The sequence below is a fragment of the Eptatretus burgeri genome, chromosome 16 (assembly GCF_056783735.1).
Source record: "Eptatretus burgeri isolate ZD-2024b chromosome 16, Ebu_testis_v1, whole genome shotgun sequence".
NCBI classification, from domain to species: Eukaryota; Metazoa; Chordata; class Myxini; order Myxiniformes; family Myxinidae; genus Eptatretus; species Eptatretus burgeri.
In genome coordinates this window covers 28,493,001-28,508,000 of record NC_140976.1, presented here as the reverse complement: position 1 = coordinate 28,508,000, position 15,000 = coordinate 28,493,001, and the positions used below count along the sequence as shown (strand labels likewise).

The window sequence follows — 15,000 nt, the reverse complement described above, 5'->3', positions numbered from 1 at the left end:
GACACAGACAGAGAGAGGGGGACACAGACAGAGAGAGGGGGACACAGACAGAGAGAGGGGGACACAGACAGAGAGAGGGGGACACAGACAGAGAGAGGGGACACAGACAGAGAGAGGGGGACACAGACAGAGAGAGGGGGACACAGACAGAGAGAGGGGGACACAGACAGAGAGAGGGGGACACAGACAGAGAGAGGGGGACACAGACAGAGAGAGGGGGACACAGACAGAGAGAGGGGACACAGACAGAGAGAGGGGGACACAGACAGAGAGAGGGGGACACAGACAGAGAGAGGGGGACACAGACAGAGAGAGGGGGACACAGACAGAGAGAGGGGGACACAGACAGAGAGAGGGGGACACAGACAGAGAGAGGGGACACAGACAGAGAGAGGGGGACACAGACAGAGAGAGGGGGACACAGACAGAGAGAGGGGGACACAGACAGAGAGAGGGGGACACAGACAGAGAGAGGGGGACACAGACAGAGAGAGGGGGACACAGACAGAGAGAGGGGGACACAGAGAGAGAGAGGGGGACACAGACAGAGAGAGGGGGACACAGACAGAGAGAGGGGGACACAGACAGAGAGAGGGGGACACAGACAGAGAGAGGGGGACACAGACAGAGAGAGGGGGACACAGACAGAGAGAGGGGGACACAGACAGAGAGAGGGGGACACAGACAGAGAGAGGGGGGCAGAGAGAGAGAGAGGGGGACACAGACAGAGAGAGGGGACACAGACAGAGAGAGGGGGACACAGGCAGAGAGAGGGGGACACAGACAGAGAGAGGGGGACACAGACAGAGAGAGGGGGACACAGACAGAGAGAGGGGGACACAGACAGAGAGAGGGGGACACAGACAGAGAGAGGGGGACACAGACAGAGAGAGGGGGACACAGACAGAGAGAGGGGGACACAGACAGAGAGAGGGGGACACAGACAGAGAGAGGGGGACACAGACAGAGAGAGGGGGACACAGACAGAGAGAGGGGGACACAGACAGAGAGAGGGGGACACAGACAGAGAGAGGGGGACACAGACAGAGAGAGGGGGACACAGACAGAGAGAGGGGGACACAGACAGACAGAGGGGGACACAGACAGACAGAGGGGGACACAGACAGACAGAGGGGGACACAGACAGACAGAGGGGGACACAGACAGACAGAGGGGGACACAGACAGACAGAGGGGGACACAGACAGACAGAGGGGGACACAGACAGACAGAGGGGGACACAGACAGACAGAGGGGGACACAGACAGACAGAGGGGGACACAGACAGACAGAGAGGGGACACAGACAGACAGAGGGGGACACAGACAGACAGAGGGGACACAGACAGACAGAGGGGGACACAGACAGACAGAGAGAGGGGGACACAGACAGACAGAGAGAGGGGGAGACAGACAGACAGAGAGAGGGGGACACAGACAGACAGAGAGAGGGGGGCACAGAGAGACAGAGGGGACACAGACAGACAGAGGGGGACACAGACAGACAGAGGGGGACACAGACAGACAGAGGGGACACAGACAGACAGAGGGGGACACAGACAGACAGAGGGGGACACAGACAGACAGAGGGGGACACAGACAGACAGAGGGGGACACAGAGAGACAGAGGGGGACACAGACAGACAGAGGGGGAGACAGACAGAGAGAGGTGGGCACAGACACACAGAGAGGGGGACACAGACAGACAGAGGGGGACACAGACAGACAGAGAGGGACACAGACAGACAGAGGGGGACACAGACAGACAGAGGGGGACACAGACAGACAGAGGGGGACACAGACAGACAGAGGGGACACAGACAGACAGAGGGGGACACGGACAGGCAGAGGGGGACACAGACAGACAGAGGGGGACACAGACAGACAGAGGGGGACACAGACAGACAGAGGGGGACACAGACAGACAGAGGGGGACACAGACAGACAGAGGGGGACACAGACAGACAGAGGGGGACACAGACAGACAGAGGGGACACAGACAGACAGAGGGGGACACAGACAGACAGAGGGGGACACAGACAGACAGAGGGGGACACAGACAGACAGAGGGGGACACAGACAGACAGAGGGGGACACAGACAGACAGAGGGGACACAGACAGACAGAGGGGACACAGACAGACAGAGGGGACACAGACAGACAGAGGGGGACACAGACAGAGGGGGGACACAGACAGAGGGGGACACAGACAGAGGGGGACACAGACAGAGGGGACACAGACAGAGGGGGACACAGACAGAGGGGGACACAGACAGAGGGGGACACAGACAGAGGGGGACACAGACAGAGGGGGACACAGACAGAGGGGGACACAGACAGAGGGGGACACAGACAGAGGGGGACACAGACAGAGGGGGACACAGACAGAGGGGGACACAGACAGAGGGGGACACAGACAGAGGGGGACACAGACAGAGGGGGACACATACAGACAACCAAGGACAGACTTGGGTTCTTGAAATTCAATTTGCTTGGTGAAAAATAAAATCCTCAATTATTTTTTTCATTTGGTTTGTTGGAGCTTTAGGCCATTAATCAAAAAAGCTAAATGATATTTTAAAATTAGTACACATGAGGAATAATTATATATTGCTACATGTATAACATGAACAGTCGACAAATAAACCAAACAAAACTTGAGTGACTTCACTCAAACCTGGTGGTGGTGGTGGGTCACCTCGCAACACGGACATGAAGAATAGAAAAGAGAAAATGAGTTATGTTAATGAGAATAGAAAAGTTAATGAGAAAATAACTAACAAGTTAGGAAAAGAAGAAGAAATGGGGGAAAGGATAATTCAAAGGTAATAAGTTAATCATATGCTCCAAAAAGTACAGAATGAACCAGGTAGTTTCACCACAACTTCCCAAATCTTTATTCCAGCAGCAAGTGTTGTGACAGTATTACAAAGATAAATTTACATTAAGCAGTCCTGAGAAGGGAAGTCCTCATCACTTGAACTGAAAAGAAATGACGTACTTTTAAAACTCAAGTTTAACCATTGCCAAACACCGTGTGATAACGGAATGTGCTGTGTAACAGCAAAGCGTGGAGTGGGTTATGGAATTTAATTTTTTAACTTTTGGGAAATTATAAAGATCAATGCCTTAATGGAAAAAACAAAAACACAATATACTCAAAAAGAAAGAAAGAAAAAAGAAAAAGGATTAGCTGAAGCCAGAAAGAAAAAAAAGAAAAAAAAAAAGAATGACAGTAGCAAGAAATACATTATGATAATAGGGCCTCTCAATTTCTGTACAACAGGTCAGTTACACTATTGTTCAGCCATATCACAGTATCAAATATGATAACACGATCATTAAGGCTACACATGTTTGTCAATATAGCTTGGGATAAAAGCCCCATATCGCACAGTGACCAGAGAAGCAGCTAAAATAAACCACATCCTAATCACCATCTCCATCAACGAGTCATCATCGCACAGGGAAGTTAAGTTATAATAGTCACGGAGCTTCATTCAAGTCTGCAGGACGCTACAGTGATATGTCGGTACAAGCTAGAGTGCAAACGACCTCTACATTCACAGCAGGCAGTGAAACTAGGCCACAGGTACTGGCGCTGGGCCACAAATCCTATCTACAACAGCTTGGCCTGCAAGGCTCTGGGGTGGGGTGCAACCCACTTGGAAGGATCGGCGGGCACGCATGTGCGCGTGCCCACACGCGCACACATACACCCACGCGCACGCACACACACACACACACACACACACACACACACACACACACACACACACACACACACACACACACACACACACACACACGCACACACACACACACACACACACACACACACACACACACACACACACACACACACACACACACACACACACATACACCCACGCGCACACACACACACACACACACACACACACACACACACACACACACACACACACACACCAAAGTTACTTCTCGCTATGCCAAGGCCATCCCACACAAAAACGGCTTTGTTTCTAAACCATGTTCCTGTAATCGTTGGAAAAATCTTCCCTGCTGTACCTTACTTGCAGGGAAGGCATGCGTATGGTGCGGCTGGTGCAGAGCCCTCGGCACAAGCTCTTTGGAACGGCAGGACACAATGGATTTGACAAGGAGGCGTGATAAGGGAGTAGAATGAAGGTGAAAAGAGAATTTTTGTGCAGGATGAGAAAATTAACAACATGGAGGAAACAAATATAAACGAAACAAGTACAAGTGAGTAATAAAAGCAATCAAATAGGATGGAGGGAACAAGACACACTACGTGTCTGTTTTGATACCGCGCTATGCTTTTATCATGCACCCAGGTATCAACGCTTCCCCTGCACCCATGCACCATGGCCAGTCAGAGTGTGAGGGAGGAAGGCAAGGGAGCTGAGTGGATGCTGGCTATCTGGGATTGTGATCTGTCTTGCACCACCTAATGGGACTTCTCCTGGCAGTATCCCTGCAGGGCTACCACCATCACCCATAAAGACAGGCAGCTGTAGCAGGGTTGCTGGACACCCGGTATTGTGGCCAGCCACTTGTGCAGCAGTGCTGGATGCACTGGCAAGTCCGAGACCTGGATGATAAGCAACAACTGGCTCTGGTGCAAAGAGTCCCGCCAAATCTGGGCCACATCCAACCGTAGCATGAGAGTCGGATGGCAAAGGTCGTGAAACAAGCTGCAAGTGAGCTTGAGAGAAATGTGGGGGAATTGTTGCATGCGAGAGGCCTTGCTGTGATTGGGGATATGGTCGAGTGGCTGCCGGCATAGTTTTGCTGGCCGGTGGTGGGAATGTAAAGCTCACTCGTGATTGGACATCAGGAACAGGAGGTGCCAGTGCAGGGGCAAGGGGTGCAATATGTGCATGACATGGTTCTAAGCCTTGGGCTTTGGCCCCACCTGTACCAGAAGTACCAGCATGAAATGTTGGAATTGTAGATGAGGTGAAACAAGTAGGAAGAGAAAGACGGTGCTGGAGTGCCACACCGGGCGTAAGAAGCACCATGCCAGGTGTATGGGACAGGCCAAAATTTGCCGGTGACTTGGAATGCAAAACCTGAGTCTGTGAAGTGGCCATGCCACAGTCTGGAGGCGTGCTACATGACAGGCCTGGCCCAGGTACACCAGCTGTTCCTGCTGCTATTGATGCTGTATCACCAATGCCAATGGCATTCCCATTTCCCACCCAAGGAGGTGCAAAGTGTGTGCCGGAAAATCCAACGTTGGCCGTGACAGTCCCGACCTCAGTCGAGAATGAAAGCAATCGCTCCATGATGGATTGATCCGATTGCTCACTGGAGCAGCAAACACCACTTTGTTTACTCCCATCTACTGTGCTGGCTCGCACAACCCGGGCACCTGCTCTACCCTTACCCCGTCCATCAATGTGACACACTGCTGTAGATCCACGTCGCGAGGCTTGGGCCAGACACTGCGCCCGGATTTGGCTCACCACAGCCTGCAGAGAGGGCATGCTTGCGTAAAAAGGGTGTGGTGCTGCACGTGGCAGACGTGCCACCGTCACATTTGGTGGCAAAAATAACGGCTCACTTCCCGTCACAGCGGTGCCATATACAGTTTGTGCTGCTTGTGAAGGAGCATATGCAATATTCCGTGGCTGCGATGGAGGTGGAACCTCAGTGGGATTGCTTAAATCACGTTTACCCACAGTTACAGTTTCTCCCCTTCTTGGCTGCGGTGCAGGCTGTGTCCCACAAGGGGTATAAGATATGGTGCAACGATGACGAGAACTCGACAAAAATTGTGGAGTTCCTGCATAAGAGACCAGTGATGTTGGAACAGTGTTGCCTTGGGCACACGTAACCACAGGGCTGTCCATAACCTTTCTTCCTGCTTCGGTTTTGTCTGTGCTTGCTGTGTTCACTTTGTACTGGCCACCTTTAATACCCTGTGCCACATGAAGTATCTGAACTGGGCACTCAACAGCTCCATTTACCAACCCATTAATTTGTGTCTTGCCAAGAGCATTTGGGATGCTGCTGGTCACTTGACCTCCTACTGGCTCTCCACCACGCAGTCCATTAGTGAAGCCAGGTCGTACTTGATTGACTGCATCATGCGGATTCCCTGCAATGTTTGTTCCACGCCGCCCTCCCACCACTTTGAGATTCCCCAATGTTGGGCCTCCAGCAACAATTGCCAGCAGACCCTGGTAGCGAGAGGTGGGTTGTGGATAGGGACTATAGCGTTGTGATGAAGATGGCACTTCCAGGCCATTGATCCGACGGCGAGATACTTTTCGCTGAGGAACCTTCACGTTACCAGAGAATATCTTGACAGTAAGAGGGGTGTCCGCCACTTTGCGTGCGTACGCATCCAGCTCGGCAGAACTTGGAAGGTGGGGCGAGCCCATTTCCACTGCTGCTTCACCTAGGATGACAAGCATTGCACACAGTGACTTTGAAAGGTCCTCTTTAGAAAGAGATGAGCATTACAAACTTTAAATTTAGCCAATCGTTTGTGTTATAAAAACTTGTTTTCAAGTTCCACATGAATAAAAGCCACATTTTTGCCTTCTTGCAGTTTGTGACATCGATTTAAAGTCTGAAAGTACAAAGGGAAATCATTTGTAGCCTTGTTTAACGATAGGAAACAGACATTCTGTGGAAAATAATCGCACATGAAAAATATCTTATGAGGAGGTGGAATACACTTAATCTGTAAACATGATTAAAAGGAAAAAGAGTAAGCTGTGCTTCCTTCAGTCTCCTCCAAAAAAAACCCAACAAAAAAGATCAAGTAAGTTAAATAAAATGACTGGTCCCAGGAGTCTTGAAACCTACTTCCCAGATAGGACAATCACCTTTTCTGGGAGGAGGCCAACTGGTAGGAAAGCTTCCTGACTGCATGTAAAACGTTATTGCGATGTTTAGAAAGGCACAATAAAAAGATAGCCTCATACCTTTAAAAGGTACATCTTCAAAGATCTTGTGCGAAAATGATGGAAATGGCCAAAGCCCTGTTTAAGTAAAATAGTTGGAATTAATCGCAGAGTAGAACAAAGGATTTGGTGCCATAATGGTTTATTAGAGCATCCACTCTGAGTCTGGGAGGTCAGTGGTTTGAACCCTGGGCAAGTCATACCAAAGACTTAAAACAGTATAGGGCATGGACAAAGAGGGGCTGGCAGGATGATATTCTACAGGGATACGTACACACCTCCAAGCTGTCGAGCCTGGGTTTGAATCCTGACACAGCTATAAACTGTCACCGTGGTGCTTCACAGGCAGGGTGAGACGTGTGTGCTGTCCCACGAATTGAAGTTAAACTGGGTGTCCCGTCTGTCAACACGAGTTTGTGGACATTAAACATCCCATTGTGTCCTTCATGAAGAGTAGGCGCAGCTATTGCTGGCATCTTGAACAAATTACAAATTCCTGCCCTAATGTACAGGGGACAGACAAATCATCCCTTACAAAAAAACGTTGGTGCATTACAGCTATATCCTGCATATGCTGACTCAAGAGAAAAAACTGCGAAAGTAAAAAAAAACATTAGGAAATCTTGCTTCAAGAAAGACAGAGAAGGTTTACTCAGTGGTTTTGAAAAATACATACAGGATATTGGGTAAGCGGCTGAAAGTAAAGGGTCGTGAGGTCATGTTTTCAGGGATTCTCCCAAGATTAGGAAACTTACATATAGTGGGGCAACTTAGCTAAATATAGCATAACAATTGTGCATTTTGTGAGGAAAGCACCAAATTTGGCACACAAGTAGCCTATCGTATTATGAACAGATTTGGATATTGGGCCATCTCAAAATTTTTGATGGTAGTGGAAAATGGCTGCCACAGCCATCAGCGGCTGAATTTGAGACGGCCCAATATCCAAATCTGTTCATAATATGATAGGCTAGTGTGCCAAATTTGGTGCTTTCCTCACAAAATGCACAATTGTTATGCGAAGTTGCCCCACTAATAGAAATTATGAGCAGAGCAATAGATGTAAACCAATACCTGGAAGAATGGTGTCGAGAGGAAGGTTTTACATTTAAGAAGCAGTGGGAATCATTTCAGGGACGAAGTGCTTCCAGAATGATAGCCGTATGTTATATAGAAAGGGGGAAGCAAGGTTTGCAGTGGGAATTGAGGAAGGAAGGAATTCAGGCTTTTTTAGGTCAGCGGAGGGTGGGGAAGCTATTAAGAAAGGAAGACATTAATTCGGGACCAGATGAGAAACCATTTAAATAAATATAAACTAATTGAAGGTAATCAGCATGGGTTTACCCAAGGTCGTTCCTGTTTAACAAATCTTTTGGAGTTCTTTGAAGCAGTGCCTGATAGGGTGGATGAGGGAACGGCAGTGGACATAGTATACAGTAGAGACTTTAACCCTTGAACATTAACGTGTCTCACGAGTAACGCCATCCGTAACATGGGGTACGACATACCCGAAAAGGGAAAAAATTAAAAATATATTTCCAATTACTATTTTAAAATATAAATATATATATATATAAATATATATATATATATATAAATATATATATATATATATATAAATATATATATAAATATATAAATATATATATAAATATATAAATAAATAAATATATATATAAATAAATAAATATATATATAAATAAATATATATAAATATATATATAAATATATATATATATATATATATATATATATATATATATATATATATATATATATATATATATATATATATATATATATATATATATATATATATATATATATATATCCTGGTGTGTTGGCGCAGTGGTTAGGGCAGCGGCTTGGGATCCAAAAGGTCCTGAGTTCAAGCCCCGTCGGGCCACTGAATTAATACACCAGGGGGTTGACTCAGCCTGTCATCCTTCCGAGGTCGGCGAAATGAGTACCAGTATACTGGGCCGGTGTATACCCCGGTTAAAATAGGTGTACCATATCCCTGTGTCGTAAGAGGCGACCAGGGTTGCGTCAGGAAGGGCATCTGGCGTAAAACATGTGCCAAATCACTATGCGGATCATACGGATGATCCGCTGTGGCGACCCTTAACGGGAGCAGCCAAAAGAAGAAGAAGAAATATATATATATATATATATATATATATATATATATATATATATATATATATATATATATATATATATATATAATGATTGAAGGCATATTCCAAGATCATTTATAGGCATTATTTATATCTTAGTTGCACTAAGATATATACATCTTACATTATTTTCAGGTTGTGGTCTCTGCACAAGTTGTTATGTGAAGGAATACATCACTGCCTGAAAAAATTAAGAAATCACAAATTGTAAGCACCGTATATAAAGTGTCACGATATTCCACAATCTGGGCATCTTATAGCCCACATTAATGTATAAAGGGGTAGCCTTTATACACTAATGTGAGGTATAAAATGCCCAGACCATGCTATATAACAAAAAACAGTAAAGAGCAGAGTCACTTACCCTTCCTTAGTGATATCTGCCCATGCACTGAAGGTATATGGAGTCCCAAGCTCTGACTCATGGGGTAAACTAGTGGAGCATCGAGCTGTTCACTTTGTGCAGGTACCTCATACCCCACGTTAGTGTACTCGGGCTAAGAAGGCATTTCATAAGGTACCATGTCTGAGGTTGTTAACCAAGATGAGGGTTTGTGGAGTGGCTTGTTAGGGAGCTAATTGGATTACAAACTGGCTTCGTGATAGGAGGAAAAGAGTGGCTGTGAGTGGGAGGATGTCTTGCTGGGAGGATGTAAGTAGCGGGGTACCTCAGGGATCGGTACTCAGACCATTACTATTCAATATTTACATCAACGATTTGGATAATGGGGTAAAGAGTAAGCTTTCCAAATTTACATATGACACAAAGCTTGGAGGTGAGGTGGACAAGAGAGGAGGTGGTGATCAGATACAGGAAAGTATTGATACTTGTTTAGATTGGGCAAAATATTGGCAGATGGAATTTAACCTGAGCAAGTGTAAGGTGTTGGGGATGGGGAAGAATAGTGAAATAGAGATTACAGGATGCAAGGGGTAATTTTGGAGCGTCCCACACAGAAGAAGGATCTGGGGGTGGTAATATTATATATATATATATATATATATATATATATATATATATATATATATATATATATATATATACATATATATATATATATATATATATATATATATATATATATATATATATATATATATATATATATATATATATATATATATATGGAAGGTAAGCAGGCAGCACAGTGCCAGGCAGCTCGAGGTAGAGCAAATGGGGTTTTCGGTTGTTTTCGGAGGGGATCATCTTGTATATTATTTCCGAGTTTGTGGTTTCGTGTCGCGCTATCTTCGACTTTGTTCTGCGCTCGAGTAACGTGATATTCGGCTTACATTATCTCAAAGACCATATGAGGTGCATGGTACAAAAAAAAAAGTAAATAAAATGGTTCTGAAACAGTGAAATCGTATTCCACTTACTGCATTAAAGTAAAATTACTACTGATACTCTGCATCAGTTCCTTTCTCAAACACACCCACCCCAACATGTCGCACAGAGCGCGGGTTATGCTAGTATATAAATCAAAAAGAGGTGGTGTTAATACTGTACAGGAATTTAGTGAGGCGACATCAAGAATATTGTGTGCGGTTTTGGTCACCACAATTCAGGAAGGACATCGATGCCACAGAGAGGGTTCAACGCAGGGCTACTAGATTAATTCCAGGCCTAGGTAGACTCAGCTTTGAGGAGCAGCTGAAGGAGACAGGGCTTTATTCACTAGAAAGGAGGTGGTTGGGAGGAGATATGATGGAGATGTTTAAGATAATGAAAGGTACAGAAAAAATAAGTACAGATGAATTATTCAGCAGAGTAAACAGTGATAGAACAAGGGGTCATAGCCTGGGAGTAAATAAGAGGAGAGTGGAGAGTTAAGATGGTAGTAAGGCAGGCGACTTTTACTGAGAGAGTAGTTAACCTCCGCCATCGAAGACCGGAGGTTACTGTTTTCACCCCTTTCTGTTTGTTTGTTTGTGAACAGTATTACGGAAAAACTCCTTGACGGATTTCGACGAAACTTGGTGGGGGGATGAGGTATGGTCCAAGGATCATGCCATTAGATTTTGGACTTGGTCCAAAATCCAATATGGTCGCTATGGTGGCCATTTTGAAAAAATATTTGATTTTTTTTTTTTGCATTCCTACATGTTTTAAGTGATTTCCAACCCTCCCCCCCCTCCAAAAAAAATTGTTAGAGAAAAAAAAATTTGCAACTTTTTTTTCAACAAAATTTCGATTTTTTTTTTGCATTTCTACATGTTATAAGTGATTTCCAACAAAAATATGCCAAAATTATAATTGGGGCTGATTTTGGAACTTCAGGTGGATATACCCACATAAAATCAATTTCTGTCTGAAGGAATCTCGTTATGACGAATGAATTGAGTATGTAAAAGTTAAAAGTAAAAGGAAAAGTTGCAAACTATAACTCTGTGAGCACTGTTGACATCCAATTGAATGAATAGGATATCAGGTTCACTTGAGTGACCCAGCAGTATTGGCGGCGGAGGTTTTGCACTCTACCGAGTGCTCCCCCTCTAGTTAATGCATGGAATAGTCTCCCTGGAAAGGTGGTGGCAGCAGAAATGGTAGATAAGTTTAAATTAGAATTAGATAGGTACCTGGAAGTTATGGTGAGAAAGGGGTATGGGGAAGTTGACAGGACATTTAGCTCGTTTGAGCATCGACGGGTGATTGTGGGCATGTGTAAGGAGTGCTGTTGGTGGGGGCCTTGTCAAGGGGGTGTTGTGTGGTTGATGTGTGTTTTTAACTAAGTCCATTCCCCCTTCCCTGGGGGGGGGGGACCAAAAAAGAACAAACAACAAAATTAAAATAATTTTTTTGGGGCATTTTCTTTTGATCTTGTGTTGATTAATTGTTGTGCTGTTGATGTGGTGCAGGCATGATGGGCTGAATGGCCTCCACCTAATTTCCTTGTCTTTCAAAGCATGACAGTATTTGCATTCAGTGACCTACAAGTTGTATTTGTAAATTCTCATTCTGGCAAAAGGAAATCTCTGTTTATCACATGTATCGTTTAACCAAAAGGTGTCGTTGTATCATTTGTGTTTGTAAGTACATAACCAACCAAAGTTGCCCGGGTCTTTTTGGAACACCGTGTACGTCCAGGACATTCCGATGAACCTCATTACGAGGGGTTTCTGCGCATGCGTGCCAAACAATCTGTACTGATTTATGTCATTTTGAAAGTGCAATATTTGGATATAACAGCCATTATACACCAAATAGACTCTTTATAAGCTTTGATAAGCTATAGGGCATTCAAAAAGTTACACGAGCGAGATGCTCACAATAGTACGACGACACCCCTTATCACCTCCAAAATGATATGATGAGGCCTCTAAAAATATATACATATTTGTTTATTTGGGGTGGGGGGTTGGACGATTGTGAGTATCTCCTTTGTGTAGCTTTTTATACAACCCTCAAATATATTGTCATATTTGTCCTTCCGAAATAAAGTCAATCTTTCTTTCTGTCTTTCTTGAATGACATCAAGAAAGTCCAATGAATGTCAGCAAAGGAAAAGGCAAGGAGGATCGAAAATGCAAAATGAATGATTCATTTTGCACTTTCCATCTTCCTTGTGATCCAAGGGTCATGGATGAGCTTGTACATCTATTGCATGCAAGACGACATAATGAGTGTACTTTTAAAATTAATGACATGGGGCAAGTCTGCTATTAATTCGCAATTGGTCACTGGCTTTGACACCAACACAAATTTACATTATGGACCTGAGGCATCAAAAATCTACACTAGTCTGGCAGCCATTGGCTAAAGTGCATTTTGGAGTACATAGACAATGTTATTGCAGATTCTGGTAACATAGACTATACTAAACTCAAATCCGAGTGATGCCACTTTGTCACGCTTGAGCAATTTTTTTAGGAGCAAAATTCAAAATGGCCACCATCAAAACCGTTTTTTGGCTGTAAGTCGGCCAAAAATCGAGATATGAACCCGATTTCAGTGGCAAACCCTATGTTTTGGGGGTCAAGGAATACACTGATATGTTTAAATAAACCATACAACTCATAATAATAGTCTATATTGCAATTTTTCTATTTAGATATAATATTTTGACTGAAAAAATATCGACCGAACTATTTTCAGCCGTAACTATGCCCAAAATCTATATGAACCTGATTTAAGTGGTAAACAGTATATTGTATTGTAACAGTATATCTTTATTTCCAACAGTACAGTTGAGTAATACAATGATTCGGTAACTACAAACTATAATTAATTATATTAACACATAACCAAATAAACGTAATAAGCAAGGTTTACACAAATTTTACACAAATTCAAATCCAAAAAAGGGTCTGTGCATGCTATCAACTATGAATACACTGATTGGTTGCTGATGAACTTCTTTCATTCTGCTTTCACTCAATCTCACATACAAGACAGCTGCATAAATCAAATAACGAGTGTTCACTCAAGTTCTACAGCTTCGCTTGCTGATACAGACTTTGTTTGGTCGTTCTGACATTCCTCCATACCATGGCAGCCACAGAACAATGAACAGGAGAGCCTGGCGGCAGAGCAACTACATCTATTCGTTGCACAGGGTCGCACTGAGCTGCACCCACACCTGATCATCTTGAGAACATTATCAGGAGCTCTGATGACATCCGGAGGCAGAGACACAGGGAGCAACATGCTCGACACTTCTTCATGTGACCATCCATGACTCGTTGGATCGATCAATGGTGGGTCTGGATCTAATGCAGCCCGCCATATTGCTGCCTGCAAGTGCGCCCTGAGAACGTGTTGGATGAAAGCCACAGTGGTTAGTGGTAGAGTTTTTAACTCTGGTGCTGATGTCAGCTTCTTGTTAGCCATCTTTGAAGACCAGACATCAAATCGAATAGCTCACATGTATTCTGTTTCCTGGGATTCATAGCAAGCAGCAAAGAAGGCAGTTGCTTCAGATATGACATCTGGTAATTCTGCATCAAGATCACCAAGATAATTTAATTGACGACCATCTTTGAGGTGATTCACAATTGTGCCTTTTCCGATACCCCACAGGTAGGCAACTGTGTCACATCCAGACACCACATGTGCTGCCAGAACTTGGGTGACAATATGTGCATGCTTCTGCACTGTCACCTTGATGTCAACAGACGATCTGTCACGACTTGTACCAGCCATCACAAGGTTGCATGCCAGTTCCTTCAGTTGGTAAAAATGCAACAGCAATATGAATACATCTGTGCCGTCTGAAATTACCCGGATACTCGGAACTCCTGATGAGGCTAGAAGGACCATTTGTTGTACCATAATAACATCGGCTTCTTAGGTCAGGCCTCTCTACTACTTGGTATTCTGCAATTTCCATAGGTATTGGGTTAGGTCCCATTAATATGGGCTTTGTGTTGGTAGAAAATGCTTCAGCATGGTCTTTGATGGAGCTGCAAATGATATTTATTAACTGGACTTTGTTCTCTGTCACTGTCAAAACGATTTTTTTGTGCAGGGAGTGGCGTCGTCAGATTCAGCTGGTGCCGTCGACTGGTATCTTTGAATGCACGAGCGGTTCGCATGACTTTCTTGAATGTGTTCTCATAATACCGGTCAAAGACCAAATACATATCACATATCTTCAGCTTATCTCTCAAATAAGAAAGAAGATTCTGCACATAGTCCTCTACTGTTCCTTTTGATGGCCATTGAATCACCCACAGCATAGCACAACCATCTACAATGATTGCTCCATCAGCTGGAAACATTCTGTCAGACACCTCTACCTGCAATTTCTGCTTCAAGACTGCTTTCGATTTTGTGATTCGCATGTCACCGTTATCTTCATACCTAGAAGGCGGTACTGGGGCGAGCTCAAACTTCAGGATATCTTTCAGGTTGATGTCCCTCACTGCCTGAAGGCCCAACACTCTTGAATATATGAGCCTC

The 15,000-nt window shown here is 44.6% G+C and overlaps 2 protein-coding genes across 2 annotated transcripts in view; one reads left to right on the top strand and one right to left on the bottom strand.

The window, feature by feature from the left end:
• The window catches only part of LOC147010781 (uncharacterized), an 87,776-nt gene that overhangs the window by 55,059 nt on the left and 17,717 nt on the right, over positions 1–15,000 (top strand). The window lies entirely within an intron of this gene.
• FAM222A (family with sequence similarity 222 member A) lies at positions 2,869–6,440 on the bottom strand. The gene has a single exon (XM_085858708.1). The coding sequence runs from the start codon at positions 6,421–6,423 to the stop codon at positions 4,339–4,341; it is 2,085 nt and encodes a 694-aa protein (XP_085714834.1). The 5' UTR covers positions 6,424–6,440; the 3' UTR covers positions 2,869–4,338.